Raw genomic sequence first — 21,153 nt, 5'->3', positions numbered from 1 at the left:
GTCATTTTAACCTTGTTTAATGAATAATATGAGGATTAAGCGTCTTTGCCATAAACTAAATATCATCAAGTAAGTATTAAATTGAGGTAAGATTCATAAGCCATTTTGAATTATAAACACATCATTAATATAAAGGCCCCCAATTACAGAAAATTTAGACCAAATCAGAAAGGAAGTATGTAAAAGAAGTAATAAACAGTTTTGTCCTGAAACAGCGCTAAAAGGTTTTAGTTGCATATTTTCAAAAAGTGATCTGACATGAGATCAGTTTGAAAATCAAATGAACTATATAGTTATGATTCTGGTTAAAGATGTGTTGTATTAGAAAAGTTACATAGAGCCCTGATAAAATTTGAATGCTGTTGGCATCATTGCTTTTTGTCTTCCTTCACTGCCTGAATTAATTACGGATTTTTTAAAAATCTGCTTCAAAGTGTGAACTAACAGACTGAGTTGTCAACCAGCAAACATATGTGTTCTTAGAGGCAAATTCTAGTAGACATCCTAACCCATTGTATTATTGCATCATGTAGTGTTCCACTTTCCTAATTTATCACATGTGATGATACTACAGGAATTTAGACATGCGTCTTTCCCACTTCCGTATAGAGGGACTATGTCCTACCACTAGGATGCTGGGCAAGATTCACAGCTGGTGTGAGTCACTGTGGCTTTACTGTGCTTAGACTGAAGAACCGGACTTGTTAATTTTTTTTTTTTTTTTTTTTTTTTTTTTTTTTTTGGTGAGCCTAGTGACATCTTTTGTGTGAAAAGCTTGTTGCATAACAGAAGTATTAAGGCCACCCAGTATAAGTCCATTCATTTTCTTTATTGACTTTTTTACATGCACTACATAATCTTCCTTAAATTATTAAATTTGCTCATCTATTACTCAGTCTTAAATCCCATCTTCACTCATGTTCTGTATTCTCTCTCTGATGGTCTTTTGGTTCATCTACAGACATTCCTGATAACTTTGCATATTCCAATAAGAACCTTAAAAGGCCTGGAAAGAAAAATACATATTAGAAGAGATGCAGATTACTATTATTTATCTCAATGGAACTGTTTTTGAGCAAACACTCTTTCATTCTGTATTGTTTTTAAATACATATTTTCTAACTGTTCCGAGTATTTTCCTAAAACAATTTGGTTTTGCTATGGTGTCCTAACTCTAATAAATATATGCACCATAAATTAACTGGGATTTATTTTAATTTGGGTAGAAGTTGCTGGTTTACTTTTTTGCAGTGATAATGGTGGACTTGTGCCCCCTTTTTTTTTTTTTTTTTTTTTTTTTTTAATTTAGCTTAATCTTTTCTTTCTTCACTAGTGCAGCATTTCCAGATGGATATATTTCTGGCTTGCAGTAATGTAGAAAGACACAGGTGAGCTCAGTTACCAAAAAGATCCCCATTATCAGTGCAAAACAGAAGCAATTTGGAAGGAAAAAAAAGATCATTAACTATATTCAAAACGAACATACAGGATTCTGTTCTAACGTTAAAAGTCAGGTCTCTTAGTGACAGTGATTGTCTTGGAGAAAAATAATTTGCATCAGCATGGTGGAGAAGAGATTCAGTGTAGCAAGAAAATTACAGGAAAGGTTTTCTTTGAGTTCTTTACAATGGAAGTACCAGGTGCTTTTCCCCTGTAAAGATAAAAGATTTTGCCTGGATATTACCAGTCAGCTTGACTGGCACAATCATTCCTGAAAAATTGTTTTAGTATAAATAAGTTATTCCCAAGTGAAGACCCTCTATTCCCAACAGAGTGAGTTTACTTTTCAGTTACGATTACTTCATTTTGTGAGTAGTCTAATTATTCTAGAATACAACTACTTACTATTGCAGAATGAAGTGTCCACACAGGGAGCTATTATAGTGTAGTTTATTCAATATACAGTTATTTTGTGCCAGGCAGTTTTTCTCAGAAAAACTTTTGAGATTTGCATGGAAGCTGAACTCCTGTTTTATATTAAGAGAATGTAATTTATCACCACACAATTTAATCATGTCATTTAACCTTGATTTTTCTGAACATTTGCAGTCTAGCCCTTTATATAGGTTCATAATTACAATTAAATAATTGATAAGGCCTTTAGAAATTTAACACTAAAGAGCAAGCCTCTTTCCTTCAACTCCTTTAATAAACTTAATAGTACAGATTCTTTAATCTTCATGGATTCGTAAAAAGAAATTGAAATTATGTGTGTAGGCTACATTAGAAGAATTTTGATTACTATCTTGTAGTTGTTTTCCATAGCTGAACGTTCCTATCGGTATAGGATCTGAAAACTGCTCTACGTCAATAAAGACTTGTCATCTTTGAAAACAGCTGACATCTACCAAGTACAGCTGCTACAATTAAATAGCCATTTTGAAACAGGCATCTGAATTAGAATGAGAGCTTCTGTCTTCTCATAACATAGAGGTCCTCAACCTTTGTTGAAGAAAATTGGATGAGAAAAAACGGAAATGATGTGTTTCTTAAAAAAAGAGAGAACCGTTTGTTACAAATCTCTGTCAAAGTTGTATGCACCAGCCTGTAGGGGGACAAACTTTTTCATAATTTAGGAAAAATAGCAATCTATTTTCTGAAGCTATTAGGAGACAGCATGAAGTAAAGGGATGAAGGAGTTGGATAACTCTGAAACTTCTACTCTTCCAGTCATGGAATGATGCTTTTTGTCACTTTTCTTACAGTTAATACTGTTACAATTGACTGTCTTCAAATAAAAAAATACGTATAATGGAAGCTTGGTACTGTCTTGATTTATGGTCTTTTAAAAATCTGAGTTTATGCAAAAATTCTTAAAACTGTAAAAAGTTTTTGGGTGTCCTTTGTTTTTAATATTTTCACAGCTTCGAAAGTACTTCAGAACAGTGATTGTAACTATCCTTAGAATAGTATTATTTCATACTATTCCACAGAATAGTAAAGAGAAAGATCAATTAACTTGATAAAACTGACCTGAAATTTCAGTTCTGAAGTATAATATCTGTTGACGTGTATTTAAAGCTAAAATAAACTAGCTTTGTCTTAAACAAAAGCTGAGTCTTCTACTGCAGCTGCCATTTTGCCCACAATGTATGGACAAGTGGATTATACGTGAATTGCGGTTAGGCATCTAAGATGAGAAAAAAACTAGGAATTAAAGTTAAGCACTGCTCTCTTCTTTATGCTACAGCTAAGCTCTTCACCGGAAGAAACTTGTTTGTAGGGTAGTGGTTTTTTGTTTTAATGCAAATAATAAAGTATAAATAATACAAAATAAAATGTAAGTTAGCTGTATGTGCTGTTTTGTGCTATGTTTTTAAAAATAATTTCCCAGTATGTTTCTTAGAATATATTGCTAGCATTTTCTCAAAGGTAGTTAATCATACATAGTGATTTATGGAATATATGTCTTACTAGTTATCATATTCCTAAAGTAAAGAATGTTTCTCATTTATTTTTAACCATGAACAGGATGAAGAGAGTATTCCAATAACGTATCGAGAGTTACCTGAATACAAAGAACTGTTAGAGTTTAAAAAACTGAAGAAACAGAAACTCCAGCAGATGCATGCGGAAAGTGGATTTGTGCAGCATGTGGGATTCAAGGTGAGTTTAAGAGGTGTTCTTCTGTTACTCAGTGGATTGTAGAAGTTTTCAAAGGTAACATGGTTTGGATTTCCTAAAAAGGCTTTGTTCAATATAACAAGTTTGGTTCCTTAGTTCTTGTTCAATGTGTCTGTTTTCTCTCATCTTCTTTAATAAAAACAACCCAAGTAATTCACTCTTTCCGATAGCTCAGGTTTCACTGAATACTGATATTGTATGAAAATTAATAAGCATACTGTCTTTTCCTCATTCGTATTATGAAAATACAGCTCTAGAGCCAGGTTAAATCATTGTAGAATTCCATTTGACACTACACTCTGTTTTGACAATGATTCATTGATGATAATTCTCTGATTAGGAATTTGGAGTCATTTTGCCTCCACCTGAGGCCAAAGAAGGGACAAACATTTTTCATGAGAACAGTAACAGATTAATAATTCTTTTGTTTTGTAGCAACTTCCTATCAAGTAATAAGTCGCAGAAGTTGAAGCAAGGACATGAAACAATAGTTATGTGAAATTAAGAAAATAAACATTAAGTTAAACTAAAGTGTTGTCCCAGTATCAACCATTAATAGGCAACATGAAAGAAAGGGCATTCTCTACACTGTATTTTCTGGTTTGCAAGGGATTTTCTGTGTAACTGGTTGCTATGTTGGAACAGTTTTTTCACGTTGTTTAGTGTTATGCGGCTAGATTTATTTTCTAATACCCATTTATATGAGAATGCAAAGATATTCAGTTTAAAGTTCATTTCAAAATGACTGGAAAATTAAGACAGCCTCGTTAGTTGACATTGACAGACTTAATCATGGTGTTAGACCACCAAGGCGCTTTTTATTTTTGCTATTCCCCCCCCCAAGTTAACATGGTGTGTTTGGTTTGGGGGGTTTTTTTGGCTTGTGGGTTTTTTTTATTGTGTTTTTTTGTTTGGTTGGTTTTGGTTTTTAAGTTAGTGTTTTCTTTCCCAAAATTCAAAACTTCGATCAGGCAGACCAGACTTCTAGGTAACAAACTAGTTGCTTTTTCTACATAAAATTACTCTGAAAAGTAAATTGGCATTATGCAGTGTCAAGCATTCAAAGTTTGAAAGTTTCCTTGCAATCTGAATTTCATTTTGTTACGCATTATAGTAAGCTATGAAACTACATGATTATATACTATTTTCCCTCAGGAGCGCTGCCTCGCTCAGTGCACGGGCTGGACAGAGCTCACCTAATAAGCAATCATTCAGAACACTTTTGGTTCTGCGCGACCTTCAGCCTCATTTACTACACATTATTCAGACTCTGCTTTGAATATTGAATTATTGAATTCCTTGTGGGCTTTTTATGGCTTTCATTGCTATAATATCAGAGCACTTTGCAAATACCTTTTCTTTTCCTTAGGAAATGAAAGGCATGGTATTTCTGTTTCACAGGGGAAAGAGAGGGAAGCTGGAGCACAGAGATTCAGGTCAAGGGTTTCCACTATCTTGGTTCTTAAATTGAGATAACTGGAACCAATTTTTATTTTTTATTTTTTTTAAAGTATTTAGCATTATACTGAACTTGATATTTTCAAAGAACAGCTCTGAGTATGCTTAGTTCCTCCTCATTATCAGCCCTCAAAACTCTGAAAGCCACCTGTGGAAGGAAGGGATACAGCTGTGACAAATCTGTGAAGTGTAAGGTGTTTGTAACCCTGAGTGGATTAGCTATGGCTGGGAACGAGCTGCTCTGCGAGTGAGTTTCACAGATGCTGTGAGAGAACTTCAGGTTCTGAAGGAGGATGAGCTATGGGAGCACAGGCTTGTTTCCCACATTTCTTTTTCCTTTTCAATCCTGTCACTGCAGCACTCTTCAGAGTTTAGATTTTTGAAAAGTTCTCCTTGCCTTGAAGTCCCATGTTCCAGGTTTCCTTTTTTTATCAAGTATCTTTGCATTTCTGCCCCTCTTCTCTACCATTGTGAATTTTTCATCCAGTCTTGATGTTTTGTTTGTACTTTGTTTCCTCCTCTTCATGGCACGCTGTTCTTGCACTTAGCTGCTGTTGTGTTGTCCCTGATTCTTCTCAGGGGATTAGTTCTTGTCTTCTTGCTCAGCTTTAGTTTTAGACTTCTGTTCCCTTCCCTGAATATGTTGTCCCACTTCCTTACCAGCCACCTGGCTTTTAGTTCCAGCCCACCTATAATGTGTTACTATGTTTCCTGAGTCTGAAAGTGCATCAGTCTGATCCGTGGTGTCCTGATCTGCAGCCCATCAACAGCCTCCCAACAGGCTCTACTGGTCTAGTCTCACTGCTTTCTTCTGCCATGGAAAGTGAATCTGTACTTAGACATTTCATATGGTTGGACTTAAGCTATAGAAACATCACGTTCATGTATTGTGTTGCAGCAGTTCTTACAGCCATGTGAGGATAAGCAGTGACTGCAGGCAGGACTAGGTCTGCTTTTGTTGAGCAGGAGGATAATGTCAACATGGAGCATTTGGAGAGTGGGAAGCAAAGTGAGAGAAAGATTGATCAATCCTCAGGGCTCTGGAGGGCCTCTCCTAGAGTATGAGGACTTCTTTATCCATGAATATGTTATGGTCTGTGATGAGAAGGATTCAGCTGTGTGGGCTAGTAGTAATCGACCTACATACATGCCTTTCTATATGGTGTATTGGTGTATACTGTTACTGACATAAGTGATTACAGTTGCTGTTTTTTCAGTGCTCTTCCATCTGCTTCACAGTGTGATAACTGCGGAATTGAACCTATCCAGGGTGTTCGGTGGCACTGCCAAGACTGCCCTCAAGAAATGTCCTTGGATTTCTGTGATTCTTGTTCTGACTGGTGAGCAGCATACGCTTCTACTTGTTATTTGTAATTAGCTTGAATATCCCTATGTGGCTTAATTGTTGTGTATGTTGGAAATCTTCGCTCCAGCATAGGACACATCTCCTGTGTTGGGTGAAGTGGAAGATACTTTAGGATATATTTGTGGGAGATATATTTTGTAAGCGTGTTCTGGATGTATAATTTTTTTTTTCTTAATACAGTGGACAGATAGGTTTGGTACTGTTAAATAGTGGGGGAAATTATATTTTATGAATCTGTTAATATGATCACTGTTTCTGAAAGTTAAAGATAAGGAAAATATTTGACTTTTAATCTGTTATCTTTTTCTTTCCCTTGCAGTCTGCATGAAACAGAGATTCATAAGGAAGATCATCAGTTAGAACCTATTTACAGAGCAGAGACATTTTTAGACAGAGACTACTGCATGTCCCAGGGCACCAGTTACAATTATCTTGACCCAAACTACTTTCCAGCAAATAGATGACATGGGAAGCAGATCTACCATCTTGGGCTTACTATCCTCTTTGAAAAATAACAATGGCACCATTGTTAATTCTGTGCACATTTTGGAAAGACTCTGCTTTCCCTGAAATGTCGCTCACAGCATGACAGCTTCCTGGGTGTACTTGTCAAACTACAGCTTTGAGCTGTCATGGTTCTAGATCACTGAACAGCAGCTGAACATTCCTAGTGTGCAGAAGGTTTCACTGGGAGACTTTTCTTTCACCACATTAGTCATTTTTAGGTGGTGAATCTAAACACAAAAGAAAAACATACAAAAGGGTGAGCCAGAAATGAGAGCACACATTAAAGATAGAGTAAATTCCAAAGGCTTTGAAGAACTTGGTTATAATGAGATCCAGAGGAGATGAAGTATTTATATAAAAACAGTTTAGTAGCTTGCAGTTTTGTTGTGAAATAGTTTTCAGCACAGTAACTGACTTCTTTAGGCAAGGTTTTAACCAATGACAGTGTTTGCTTCTAGGATGTACTCTAAAAAATACTCACTGTCTCAGCGATGGTTGGTTACAGGCCTTTATTAAATTGGAGCTGCTTAATCACATTGACTTTCAATTTTTTTAATTTTTTTCTTTTTTTTTTTGTTTTTGTTTTTTTAAAACCACGATGAACTCTATTTACCAACAGTGAAGCACTACAGGGGGCAACTGTGGCATTGCTTCCTTAACCAGCTCATGGTGTGTGAATGTTATAAAATTGTCACTCAGATATATTTTTTAAATGTAATGTTATATAAGATGATCATGTGATGTGTACAAAATATGGTGAAAAGTGCCAGTGGTAGTAACTGTGTAAAGTCTCTAATACTCAACATTAACTCCTTCAAAATAAAATACACAGCCTTCTGCCTCTGTATTTGGAGTTGTTAGTGCAACTCATCAAAGAAAACTGCCTAATATAAATCATATATATGGTAATAATTTTTCCTCTTTTGTAGTCTGCACAAGATCCATGAAAGATTGTATTTTTATTACTATTTAAACAGTGATTAAATTTAGCCTGAGCAGTGAGCAAGGGTTCACATGCATTCTTTTATACTGCTGGATTTTGTTGTGCATCATTTAAAACATTTTGTATGTTTCTTCTTATCTGTGTATACAGTATGTTCTTAAATAATGTTCAATTGTCAGGAGAACTGTGAGAAATAAACTATGTGGATACAGTCTGTTTATATATAGAATGCTTACTGTGACTTCCTTTCTGTGTAGTTCTGACTTTTTAATCAAGATGGAAAACATTAAAAGGACATTTTAATACGTCATACAAATATTCACTATGCAGACCTGCAAGATGCCCAGCGCCTTCCTCTGCTGTTAATTTCAGTGGGAACTGATGGTGCTCTGCGCCTACTAAAATATGCTTTGCCTTTTGCAGGATTAGCATTCTAGATTTCTCATATTTTACTTACAAACTGTTCTTTTTCAGATTGCAGAAAATTCAGATTTTAGTAGCCTTGGTACACTGTATACCATTGTCTGAGAAGCTTTGTAATTATTGTGACATATTTTAGTTAATATATTTTCTATTGAAATGTATAGCTTGTGATTCAGAAACACTTGATTATTTTATAACTGTAATAGACTTCCAGTTGCTTTGAAACTTGAATACTCAGAGTCATTAGCTAGAAAAGAACTAATTTGACTTTAAAAGATGGCAATAAGAAGGATAATTGGCTGGCTGCACCTAATAACTTTAATTATAAACTGATCAGTATTAAGTTTTGCAATAAATTCAGGTGTAGTTATTTTTTGCTTCAGAAAAAAAGAATTTTAAGCATTTAATCTATTTAGAAGGTAATACAGTACAGTTACTAAAACACTGAGCAAGTATCATATGTAAACATATCTCAAGTATCTAGTATACTTAGATAAATTTAATAAACGTTAAAAAAATACAACACAAATTCACATGATGTATTTTAGTTTTTAATTGGAAAAGATACTGCTCTGAGAGGCTCTCTAATACAATAAAAAATGTGCTTTCCACATCATTCACACTGTTTATAGGAAGCTAGAGTTGATGAAGGTGTATTATCAGGGAGAGAATCTGTGGTAATCTTTGCTTTCTGTTGATATCCTGAAAAAACTACTGGAAGAAAATAGCAGAAATACACTCGTGAAAATATGATTAAGTGCAAATATTCAGTCATCAGTTTAGCATAGCTTGGGAAGAACAAAAAGCCATGGTATAATTTGAATGAGATTTGAAGCAGAAGGAGAATTTCAAGTCTGAATCACCCAAGAAAGAAGTGTCTTGGATAAGTCCTCTTTTTATTGAATATGTATAAATATTTATATTTCCATATGCATGCATATACAGCTATTTCTCTTGCATACATTATGAACATATGCAAATAGATCTCTAATGCACATACACCCAACCAAGCATGGGAATTTTTTTTTGTTCCACAGAAAAGACCAGAAGAAGCAGAAAGAAAAATTCAACTGAAACTGTATGTTAAATAATTTTTGTAATCTGATTTAAAAAAAAAAAAAATAGCAGCTGATTGTTGCCTTTTGTTCCCATCCCGCACAAGTATGATACTCCACATTTTTTAACTTATATTGTAATTAGAAGTAATAAAAAATACTGCAGACAACCTATCCAGATGAATTTGCAACTTCATGGTAACTCCAGAATGTTTTACTTTTTCTTTTGGAAAAATACTACACCAGACAGCTGCCAGTGCTTCAAGGCTGGGTTTAGAGAAACCGGCCTTCTCAAGCTGATGCATTATGAGAGTCGCTCGCTTAAAGCTGTTGTACTGCAGACGTTACTGGTTACTTAATGGCACTGGTCTGGAGCTGGAGAAGCACGTCCTAGAGCATCAGAGGTAAAATGTAGGCTATAAAAGGACCCAGGAAAGACGGAACATCCAGGATATGAAGGATAAGACCGTATCTAAAACAGTCCCTTAAAAAAATAATTGAATTAGCATTCACAGGGCAAATGCCAAGGAAGAAAAAGAAAACAGAAGACTGCCCTGAATGGAGAAAAGACATACTCTGTAAGCATGCTGATTTGAGCTATATTTTCAAGTCATGTACTGTGCTTTAAAAAGGATTAAACCCACATATACTGTAACAGAAATCATTACTCCTCATTTTTGTACGTTTTATTTGTATTATGTCTTCATTACAAGAAAGGTAACTTTAAAAATACAAATCTGCCGCATAAAGTACAACTTTGACAGTAAGAGCAATCATGCAACCCACTTCAACTGTGAATTCATCCAGTAGTTCCAGTAAGAGGATGCAATTACTTTACAGGAATGTCAAACAAGCTTTTATTTAGCTATCAATACCAAAGAAACTCCACAATATTTTGGTTAACATAATGGAAATACGATATGATTTTTACAGACTTTTTTGCAGATACTACAGATAAATGGCTTACTAAAGATGCAAGCAATATGAATCAAATAACCCCTGACGTTTTCCTCCTCCCCCCCCCCCCCCCTCACCCCTGTCCCATTCCCCCCCCCCCCAAGTTTTGGCAATGCCGGTGTAAGACAACAGAGGATGATCTGAATTTTGTATTTGAAATGCTGCCAAAGTATGATTTAAAGACATCTTCATACATTCTGGCTCATAGTCAACTTTATATGTAGACTTTAATTAATATAGTAAACCTGCTGTTAATATGGATAATTACTGGATTGCACATTTACTTACACAATCAATATTCACCTCGGCTCGCAAAACTGGGAAGTCGTCATTTACAATATCCTACGATTTGCAGCAGAAGACAAGGCTGTCTCAAAAACGGTGTCTGCTCCACGATAATGGATTGACAGACTTCCACAATATTCAACTGTATCTTCAATTAATTTTTCTGCTTCTTCTTGTAATAGTGTTCTGGGGACGTGTGAAAATTTTATTTTAGCTTCTAGCTTGACTAATTCCAGCTGTCTTACAGCTGCACGTAACAGAGAACAGATTTGAGTCACTAAAACCCAAGAACTAGCTAAGTGATACTACAAGAATTAATACTGTTAATTAGAAGAAAATAATAACCAATAGGAAACTTGTATGCAGTAATCTTAAAGTTAATATGCTAAATGGTGACTGATGTGGTTGAAGAGCTCACTGCTGGCCAGGCGCTGTTTGACTTCCAATCAAATGTGTGCGATCATGAAATACAAACCAGAGCTGCTGTTCACCATGCTGCTTTTAACCCGGGAAGAGCAAACAACCAATAAAACAATATATAGTTCTTAGTGTAGAGTTAGCATACAGACCACTTTCTACTGAGTGTATTATCAGAACAGAGAAAAAAGATTTCACCTAAAATAACATACCACATGCACAAATTCCAGATACCTCTCAAGAAAGCAGTATTGCTTTGAGCAGCATTTTAACCATGACTGTCTAGTGCACGTGAGGTGAGGCCGTGTACACGCCATTACTGCGCTTCTGTTGAAGAAGAAAATGGTTCCTCTTCCTTTTTCAGAAAAGAGTCAATTGTCTTGCAGACTTCCAGAAAAACATCCTCCTGTGTTCCTTCTGCATCAACCTGTGAAGCAGGCAAAAAACATCAGTTTTGATTAAATTACAAAGAATTATCTCAGACTCTAAACACTGGCACAAAAAACTGGTCCAATATAAAATAAAAGTTGTTCTGTTTCATGTTATAAGCATACTAACGTAGAGGAACAGCTTCCATAAACCAAATTATTCACTGTGTTTCCACAGATTTATGTGAGAAGATTCTGTAGGCTCCATCGTCTGGAGCAAAGTACATTAATCAAATGTCCTGGGATGTATCAAAAATGTATCAAATGAAATGGGAGCTTAAGCTCTTTCTCCAAAGTACTCATGTTTTAAAGTAAAATTACACTTTTGATATACGGAACAGTTTCCAAAGATTTTTAGAAACTATTTTAATATTTAATACCCTCCAAAAGAAACCTAATAGAATAACTTCGATATCATCCTATTAATGCGACTTGTTAATTTGTTTCTTGTCATCTAAAGCGTCAGAGTACGTAATGCTGTGACTGACCTAAAAGCTTTCAAACGGCAGTAACTTAGCGAGGTTGTGTGTTCCTGTGCATTTGTACTTGCCAGCTTGGTGAATTGCCTCTGGTTTTACGACAACCTTTGGGCAACGCATGTTTTACAGTGGCACTGGTTTTGTTGTACGAGAACTCACTTTCATTGAAGAAATTTTTTTGTTTAACACCCTGAAGATTCTGTTTTGGCCAGAGGTTGTCCAGGCTGTTCAGGTTTTTTTTTCATGACTGGACTTCAACAAAAACAAGACCAATTTATTCTCCTATGCTGAGGAAGAGAGCGCTGCATTTTAGCAAAGAGGAATGATGTTTGTAGCCAGTAATACTTCTGTGTGTTCCCTAGAAAACGTAACGTAGCACCGAACTTTTCTGAGCGATGAGTTTCATGTCCATCCCATGCAGTGAGTGTCATGCAGGTCATCACTTGAGGAAGGAGAGCTGTCTTTTGCCTTAACAGTAGTGACGAAGAAGCTTTCATGCTGGCTGTGTGCACCATGCAGATTGCATCTGATGATTATTCAGTTCCTCTCAAATGCCTGGTGAGAGCCTCGATTCTCTACTCAAACGCAAGCTTCCTCTCTGCTTCTCCATGCTTAAGCCTTTCATGCACGCATGCCATGGAGTTTGCGCACATTTAACTGGACCCATGACAACTTTGCTAAAGCCTGTTCTTCTGAACTACGTGCTACGTTTTCACCTCCAAGTTGCTGACTAGGATGCCAGACAATTGTAACGTTTGAAGGGGACATTCCTGACCATCCTACTTTCTGCCACCTCTTTGTTCTGCAGGAGAATAAAAGGAATTTCAAACTACAAAAAATGTATTTTTGAAATAGGCCATGAAATTCTTCTCAGATACGGTGTTGGCTTGCAGCCAGCTCCTGTACAGTCTGACTGCACTCAATGTACATTTAAGTCCCTCGGTGCTAAATCTTGTGTGGGAGTCAGCAGCTGCTCCTTGCAGAGATCCAGCAAGGGATTGCATTCACGCTCCGTAGCTTGGTTTCGCTCTTGGTGGCATCCACAGATGCTGCGAAGTTTGGTCCCTTGTTGCATCCTGTCGGAAGCGCTGGCACTCCCAGCCAGTCTACCTCCACACACAGCAGTTCCAGCACTGGAAAGGACCAGCCTGGCCAACCTTTAAGGAGCCATGCCTGACTGGGTTCAGTCCCCTTGGACGCACCGCAAGGGTATCTTCCAGTCTGAGCTGAACTATCCTCTCCCCTCCTGGCAGGCTTTCAGCAGCACGGTTCTCTTGCTTCCCTTGCTCTCTGTCACGCTGGCGTTTGCTGACATTGCTGCTTGATGTAATGCTGAAGTACGCACATGCTGGAATAGTTTGCGAAGCAGCAGGTGGTGCCTTAGAAAGGTCAGTTCTCAAACAAGGGCTGCATGTCTTTCAGAAGCTTTCTATGCCACAGAAACAAAGGGTTTAGGAGGGGGTTACTTACTAGTAGCAAAGAGAAAAGGGGAATGGTGAACAATTCTGGACCAAATGCCTACCTTCTCCACTTACTAATAAAACTAGCAACTCCCATCTCAGCTGCTATAAAGCAGCTTCTTTTGTCTGTCTCAACTGCCAAGACACCTATTTTCATATGGCTATCCCACGGGAAATATACTTCACACAGGGTGAAGGCCACAGCCGTTTCAAAGCTCTCTTGTCTTAATATGTATTTTTATTATCTCTTTATTCCATAAATACATCTGCACTGGATAACCGATCTAACCTAATCAGCACAGCTGATATTGCCATTGGCTTTTCGGCGACCTCTTCTAGAACTGGGACTGATACTCAGGTCTAGATCTAGGCAGTTGCGATAAAGAATTAGGTTTGTGAGCATGGAAATTGCCACCCTTTATGACTGGCTGGAATGCTGCCTTCCTAACAGTCACAGCAAAATATGGAAGAGTGTGACTAATGACAGCCCCAGTGCTTCCCGTGCTGGCCCCCTAAATAACAAAGGTCCAGTTCCTAAAACTAACTTAAAGTCGTGGCACAAAACTAACTTACTGTAACAATAATTCACAGCTAGTACCACAGTAATTCAATGACACTCTCTGCAGCTCCAGGAGAGAAAACTGTGTATCTCTCTTTCTCAGATTATAACAAACCTCATAAATTAGGACTGTTTTCAAGGTTATTCAAGGCTACCGTCTTCCCATAAAAGCAAGATCCAGATACAGTTTTCCATAGTGCTTCCAGTTTTGAAATGCCACTATGGCTTTAGGTAACTTCAAATACAGAGAAATTTAATGAGCTCATATGAAAACTGACAGGAGTAATCATCTTCATAGTACAATGTTGCTCCTTTTGACATTAAAATTAGCCAATTAAATTTTCTGTCATAAAATCTCCATTTGTCATAGTTTTTGGGATTTAGAACCCTAGATGTATACTGCCACTAAGAAAAGCCCAATTGTCTGTAGAGAGGATGACTGAGGACCACCGTTTTCAGAAAGACAGACTGAGACTCTGGAATAAACTCACTAGTTAGAAGCTTCTTATTGAAGGTCAGTCAAGTTCAGCTGTATGTCACTAAGATTTATATCTTTGTCATTAAAAAGAGTGTTAAAAACCTCTCTGAGACAGTGCAGTACCTGGTTCTCAGAGCAATGGATCAAGCTGTCTGGAAATCCAGTGGAAACACCCTGTCCCGATACCTATTCACATTTGGCATGAATTTACCATTGTGTTTTACCTACAATCCCCTGCTAATGTTTCTGATGTACCTTTCTAGACCGGTGTCTCATCTAATGGGTCACAAGCCAGCAAGGGGGGTGTGACATAGAAACACTCGTTCCTTTGTTCCCCACCTACTTACCTACCAGGGTTAATGATTCTCTGACAACCTTTCAAAAGATGGAAATAAATACATGCCTGCTATCACTATTACCACTGATTATCCCTTCTCTAAAGGGAAAAGTACACATTTGCCCCTCCCCAGAGAAACTTCTAACAGGGGATCAGCATGAGAAGGCTCAGAAGTGGAAGATCATGAGAGGGTGGATGGTCACTCGCTCTTTCATAATGGCTACGGAAAATGTTTGTAATAAGAATCTAGTAACTACTGCTTACCCAGCATGTGACTGCAACTGATTATAGAAAGAAACAGTAGAACAACATGGTGAAAAAAGAAGAAAGAAAAAGAAAAAGAAAAAGAAAAAGAAAAAGCATTTTGGTTGAACTTTGTAGGCTAACCTTCCATAGCACGTGGTCTGCAACAGTGAAGGTTTTTGAAAATCCTCTGCTCTGGACTGCCTACCTTATTTGTTTACTCATGACCCTTTTCCTCAGATGACTTTGAATAGGGAACTTGTATTTAAGACACCTACTAGGTGTCTTGCGTTAGCTAGGTAGGATCAGTTTTGCCTTGCTTGACTACCAATGCATTGCTCTTCTCCATTACTTATTACCCTCCTACATACTGTCACTTGAAAAAAGCTTTAAAGGATGAGTCAGATATTAAAAACAATCAGGTTTTTTTCTCCCTTTCTTCTCAACTGACAGAGGGCCATATATTCAAAGGTATTTACATTTAGCCACGTTAAAACACAAGTAGGTGCCTACTAAATTTTCAGACGCCCTTTTCTGTCCAGCTGCCTTGGAAATCACTGAGAAATAAATTTAAAAACAACAGTATCTACCTGCTTACTACAGCTACCATAGTGCATTTCATTTCATTTCATTCATCTGAAACATCTGATTCCCACAGAATCAGGCAGCTTGCAACTGTTTTGTGAGTAGTGCTTTCAGTCCTTGCACTTCCAGTAGGAGGTCTTTGTTAAAAAGCACCAGCTTGCTGTCCTTAGCGGCAGGTGGGTGTTCTGTAACTGACTATAATAGAAATTATGGAATATTGAACTATATGCCCAAAACATGATCTTTTAAAAATTAATTGGAAAATTTCTAACTTATTGTTACAACTACTTTACCTTCCAGAACACAATTTAGAAAATTAATGCCTTAGCAGAAAAGTGAGCAGAGGACACTGTCATTCTTTGCCCTTCATTCTTCAGTCAGTTTATCTTCCCTTGTAAATATATCACCGTGAGTTACATCACAGTTCATCTCAGCTGGGTGGCTGGAAGGATCACCATTATTTATTCCTGTCAGGTTCACAGATGTTCCATCTGCACCCAAATTCTCCACCCTTTGTGCACGCCTCATGCTTCCACTGCTGAGCAGAAACACTGACAGGTAATCGTGGTCAAAGGGAAATTTCAAACAGAGTCCTGATCTTTTGGCAGTTTCATCAGGTCACTGTTCTTGTTCAGAAGTCAGTGGAATGGAAAAATGTTCAATTTCCAAATATCATATTAGTTATTTATGAATGCATCTATGCACAATAATTCTAGGTTTAGAGAAGGTCATAAAATTCTCATTGATTAAAATGGGAATGCTGTAACAACCATGTAACTTTGTCTCTTCTGTGCAAGCAAAGCAAAGAGAGAATTCCTAATGACTGCAGAGGAAGCTAGGTCAGACTTGAGTTTTTCTGTCTCTACTGTGTTCATTAGGCTCCTTCCATCCATGCTGTAACACCCGTTCCAATGCAGAGAATGAGAAAGCTCATTTGACAATGTAGTCTCAAGCACACCTTGATATGGCACGACAGATCAGTTCCTCCTCCACTGAGTACTCATCCAACATCTAATTCCCACACCAGACCTTCTGCTGGCCCTATGCCCAGGACTGAATTTTACATTTGCATATTTCATGTGCCTGTTTCAGCACTGAAAACTTTTAGGCTGGATAGGACAAGTTAAAACACATAGCACCGTTGCCATGTGCTGTTCCCAATCTGTGGAAAACTTTGCCCAGCCCTAAATACACTTAAAATGGAGAAATCCAATAATACCAATATGCCAACCCTATTTTCTTGTTAAACAAGTCTATTTCACAATTCTGATTTTCTTTTCTGTGGCAAAGCAGGGACTGGGTGCTATAGTTCAGCCCTTCAAGACATGATCACTTATACAATTAAACACTATTTCACCTACAATTATTAGTGGTGCTTAGTCACACATTGCAGTAAGCTGGCTAGAAAAGGTTAATGCTGAATTTTCATGGCAGTTAGGTGGGATTTAGACTCTAACATTCCTCTTAAAATCTCAGCATCCACTCCTCTGAATTACTAAGAAAGTGCACGGCTGGCATCTCAAGGGACATAAAGCTCACATGGGCCTTCCACTGAAGAACTGCTTCTGTTGAAAAAACAAGCCCGGGCAGGAATAACTTTCCAGAAGGCGGCAACTAAAGATTCTTTTAGACCCTTCTTCTCTTTCTCTCTTAAATAGCTTCTCTTCAGACGCTTTGACCATCACTTATCCTGGGATCACAGACTGACCTGGATCTGCAAACAGCACCTTCAGGTAAGACATCGCTTCCCTGAAGCTATTGGATCCAACCAGCTTTGCCTGAGAAAAAGAGTGCACAAGCCTCTGGCCTGTATTTACACGAAGGACCATGGATTATTTAAAAAAAATCCATGAATGTAGATGAGATCATTTATTTTAAGGGGTCTTCAAATCAACACTTGTAAATTAACTTTGGTGGCTTTGCCTGAAATGGATCAGGAAACATATACACAGTTCTTTCAGCGAGCAGAATTATAGAGGCAGCAGCATCTTAATCGGAACATTAACATCTTCAGCCAGCTCTGGTCAATGCTAGAGAGTAATAAAGCCCACTTAGGAATGAACAGATTCCCAAAGCTGAAAACGTGTGGTGTTAAAATTAAAATCATTAAAAATATTTTAAAAATATTAAAATATTAAAAATATTAAACGTTAGACTGCATCTAGGTAAAGTCTAAGCCTTCCGTGTATGTGTATGATATTACAAATAACAAAATATCAAAAAAAAAAGAACTATTTTAGCCTTGACCACAAAAAAAAAATTGGAGTCAGAAGTGATATTACTTCTGATTAAGTGAATCAGATATTACTGATATTTTTTCTGCTTTCCACCTGAATTTCCTTTCTTCATTCAGAGAACATCAGAATGGCTGCTAATGTCAGTGCTCAGCAGTCTGTAAAATACGTTGCTATAAATAAGAACCTAACCCCACGTCCTGGGAATTGCAAACTTCCCCTTTACTCTCTGCTTTCTTCAACACATGCAGCCTAAACATATTCACCACTAAAATAGTTTTAAAACTGTAAACCTAAATGTCTATTTTCTCTTAATTTCCCACATAGCTAACAGTTACACATTTTGTGTTATCTAATTCTCTTTGTTTCAAAACAGCTGTTGACCAAGTCTTAACTGTTTTTTCTTTGTCTTTATTCTTCAGATTGTTGAGCCAAATAATGTATAGGTTTGCAAGATGTGCATTTACAGGTTAATAATACAGCTTGGAAAGAACCTCAGTGGGTCATCTAGTCCAGCTTCCTGCTCAAAGCAGGACTAGGCACTGGAAGGATGCCACTACGCCAGGCACTACGCTCAAGTTGCGTCGTTGACCAAGTCAGACTGTGTGATTGAACTCTTTGAGTTCACTTATCCAGGAAAATTGCCTAGAAAAATTTCCTAAACAAGCATTCCTTCCAGAAAAGATATTACTTTGTTTCACAGTATTAAGTGTATTTCCAAAACTGAACGTTCTTTTTTTTATTCCAGCACTGTCCACTGCAGAACTGATAGGGAATATTTGGATCAGAATAGCTATTGAAGTCAATTGCCCTGCGCAAAAAAGTGCTCAGACCTACTTTTCCACTTTAGGTCCAAAGTAAACTTTAAAATAGATTCCCACAACTGTTCAACAGCACTTGGTTAAAAAAAATCACTTCTCTCACCCCTGAACAATGAAACGTTAACATGCTGCTTGTATGAAAACTACATTTGCTTCTGCTCCTTGCTGTACAGGCACCAGGGCTGCAGGCTTGTACCCGAGGCTGGCTGAAGGTGACAAGGATAGCCTGGGAGGATTAATTTTAAAAGCCTACCTCTGCTGAGTATTTTGACAGTGTTCTCTAAATGCTGATAAAGAACTGAACATGTAATTATCTACATCATAAGGGTTGGGGAGGGGGCATCTCCCTACTTTACTTAAATCCATAATGGAATCACATCTTTAATAGCCGATGTGTATTTTATCAGTTTAGTAAAAAGCGGATGAGGTAGACATTTCAATACACAGTACCTGTGTTCAAGAAAAACAGAACACGTTTTTCAACCTTAAAAGGACATTTTACATGATAATGTTTATAAAGCTGATTTTACAGAGCTTTCATACCCAATAGTTCCATCCAGAAGATGGAAGTACGTTGAACACCTACATTCATCAGAAGCAAGTACAGACACTGTACAGACATTGTAGGAAAAACAGTGTAAACGCTGTTCAAGCAATGCACGAGTATTTTCTAACTTGCAAACACACAATGTCAGTTCCCCCAGAAACTAATGATAAAAGAGTGCAAAGCACATACCCAGTTCTGACCCATAGACTAGGCAAGTCCCTTAAGGAGCTAATGAGCTATAAGCTTTCAAGAAAAGACTGCATGTTTTGCCACTGCATAGGTTGCACAGGAGATGGAGCAGAAACTTGCAGCAGAAGTATTAAGGAAGGGCAAGGAGAGCCCATATCAAGTGAAATAAGGCAGACCATGAATGCAAAATCTGTGTGAAAGTATTTAGTGCAGTTTCATTCTCTTTGGGGCTGTCACTTCCCTGATGTTTCAAAAAGGGAAACACTGCGGTAGGCACAGCTCACTGGAATAAGATCTCAGAGATACAGAGCTCTGTTTTCCTTTGCATCATCTCACTGTGTTGGTGCATTGTACCGAATTCTTCATTAGACACATCCTTGCAATGTTGGCAAGGTAGCTCGTCAAAGACAATACAAAGAAAACTAGATAATCATTCTTAAGCTTAAAAAAGAAAAGTGATTGGGGATTTTTTTGTGTGTGCCACTCTACAGTTTGCCTTCTGTGCACTTAGTGTGGGGTTGGCAAAGGACGTAAATCAGGACTCTCCCTTTGAGTATCATTTTTCTCAGGACTATGTCATTTACTCTGTTCTCAGGTCAGGATATGGGTGCATAAATTAGCTGCATGTTTCTCCTTTGGGAACTTTGCAGAGGAGAAAGGTTTGGGACATGTGAATCGCATGTTTGCTACAGCCTCTAGAGAAAAGCTCCCATAGTATTTCCAGAAACTGTTATTGGATTCTTTCTCTTTTAGGACAAGAAGGATCAGTAGGACTAGATCTTTCAGTAGCTGAACATAAGAGATAGTTTGCCACAATGGAGCAGAGAAATATATAAAAAGAAATATAAACATCCTGTATGAATGAGTTTACAGATGTGCCAGCAAAGTTAATTGCACTGATGGAATTTTTCTTGATTCTCTGTAAAGTATCGATTAGCGAATAAAAAGAATGCTTTAAATACCACATCCTCAGCAGGTGTAAACTGAGGTAATTAATTGAAATTAATGTAACTATGTCATTTGTTCCAGCAGAAGGATCTTTCTTGTGTGCAGGTCTCTCTTATTTCAGGATATACACTGTCAGTTTTGTAAATTTAACTAAAGGGCTTTGGATTAACATAATCTTTCACCCTAACTCTGAAAGCCCTTACAGAGAAATAAATCCTAATACTTAAAGAAAAGCGTTCCAGCATTAATGTTTAATAAGAGATTCTATACAGATGAGGTAGTGATTCAGGATATGTTCTCAGACTCAGGATAAATTTTTAATCTTTCAAATCTTTTTATTCCTTCCAATTGTACTGTGGAACTCAGAAGTTTGTAGAAGTTGCAAACAAACCAGGGAAGCGTAAGATGAGAACAAACTGGAAAGCGCAGAAACTAATACAGTTTGTAAATCGTGTCGTGTCAGTATTTTCCAAATATTGCTCATATAATGGAAGTAAAAAGCAATAATTTAATTCAAAAGGTCAAGCAATTTACCTTGCATAACTGTGTCTTCCTTTCATAGTATGCGATCACAGGTTTTGATGCTTGGTAATAGCTTTCGATTCCTTCCTTGATGGTTCCGGCGTTACCAGAGTGCTGACTGCTCTGATTTCTCATCAGAAGGCGACTGCTCATGGTTTCTGCAGAGCAGTCCAGGCAGAACACAAGTTTTGGTTCCCCAATCTAGAGACAAAGAAAACCACTAAGTATTCAAACCAATGGCCTGCTAAAACTGATTTTGTTTGGGTAACTTTAAAAAGAAATGCTACT

The 21,153-nt window shown here is 37.4% G+C and overlaps 2 protein-coding genes across 4 annotated transcripts in view; one reads left to right on the top strand and one right to left on the bottom strand.

The window, feature by feature from the left end:
* ZZZ3 (zinc finger ZZ-type containing 3) overlaps positions 1–8,127 on the top strand; it is a 65,962-nt gene extending 57,835 nt beyond the window's left edge. For all 3 annotated transcript variants that reach the window (XM_076340426.1, XM_076340424.1, XM_076340425.1), the window contains exons 11-13: positions 3,472–3,606; positions 6,322–6,422; positions 6,768–8,127. In XM_076340426.1, coding sequence (XP_076196541.1) covers positions 3,472–3,606; positions 6,322–6,422; positions 6,768–6,912 — 381 coding nt within the window. In that variant the 3' untranslated portion in view covers positions 6,913–8,127. The remainder of the gene's footprint in view (positions 1–3,471; positions 3,607–6,321; positions 6,423–6,767) is intronic.
* Positions 8,128–10,431: 2,304 nt separating this feature from the next.
* Positions 10,432–21,153, bottom strand: part of AK5 (adenylate kinase 5) — a 97,767-nt gene continuing 87,045 nt past the window's right edge. Inside the window, exons 13-14 of the mRNA XM_076340423.1 lie at positions 20,878–21,066; positions 10,432–11,462 (exon numbers count right to left, since the gene is read on the bottom strand). Of these exons, the coding sequence (XP_076196538.1) occupies positions 11,352–11,462; positions 20,878–21,066 (300 nt within the window). The 3' untranslated portion in view covers positions 10,432–11,351. The remainder of the gene's footprint in view (positions 11,463–20,877; positions 21,067–21,153) is intronic.

Source organism: Aptenodytes patagonicus, chromosome 5 (genome assembly GCF_965638725.1).
Source record: "Aptenodytes patagonicus chromosome 5, bAptPat1.pri.cur, whole genome shotgun sequence".
Classification (NCBI taxonomy): domain Eukaryota; kingdom Metazoa; phylum Chordata; class Aves; order Sphenisciformes; family Spheniscidae; genus Aptenodytes; species Aptenodytes patagonicus.
The sequence above is the reverse complement of the archived record's forward strand: the minus strand, read 5'-3'. Positions and strand labels throughout refer to the sequence as shown.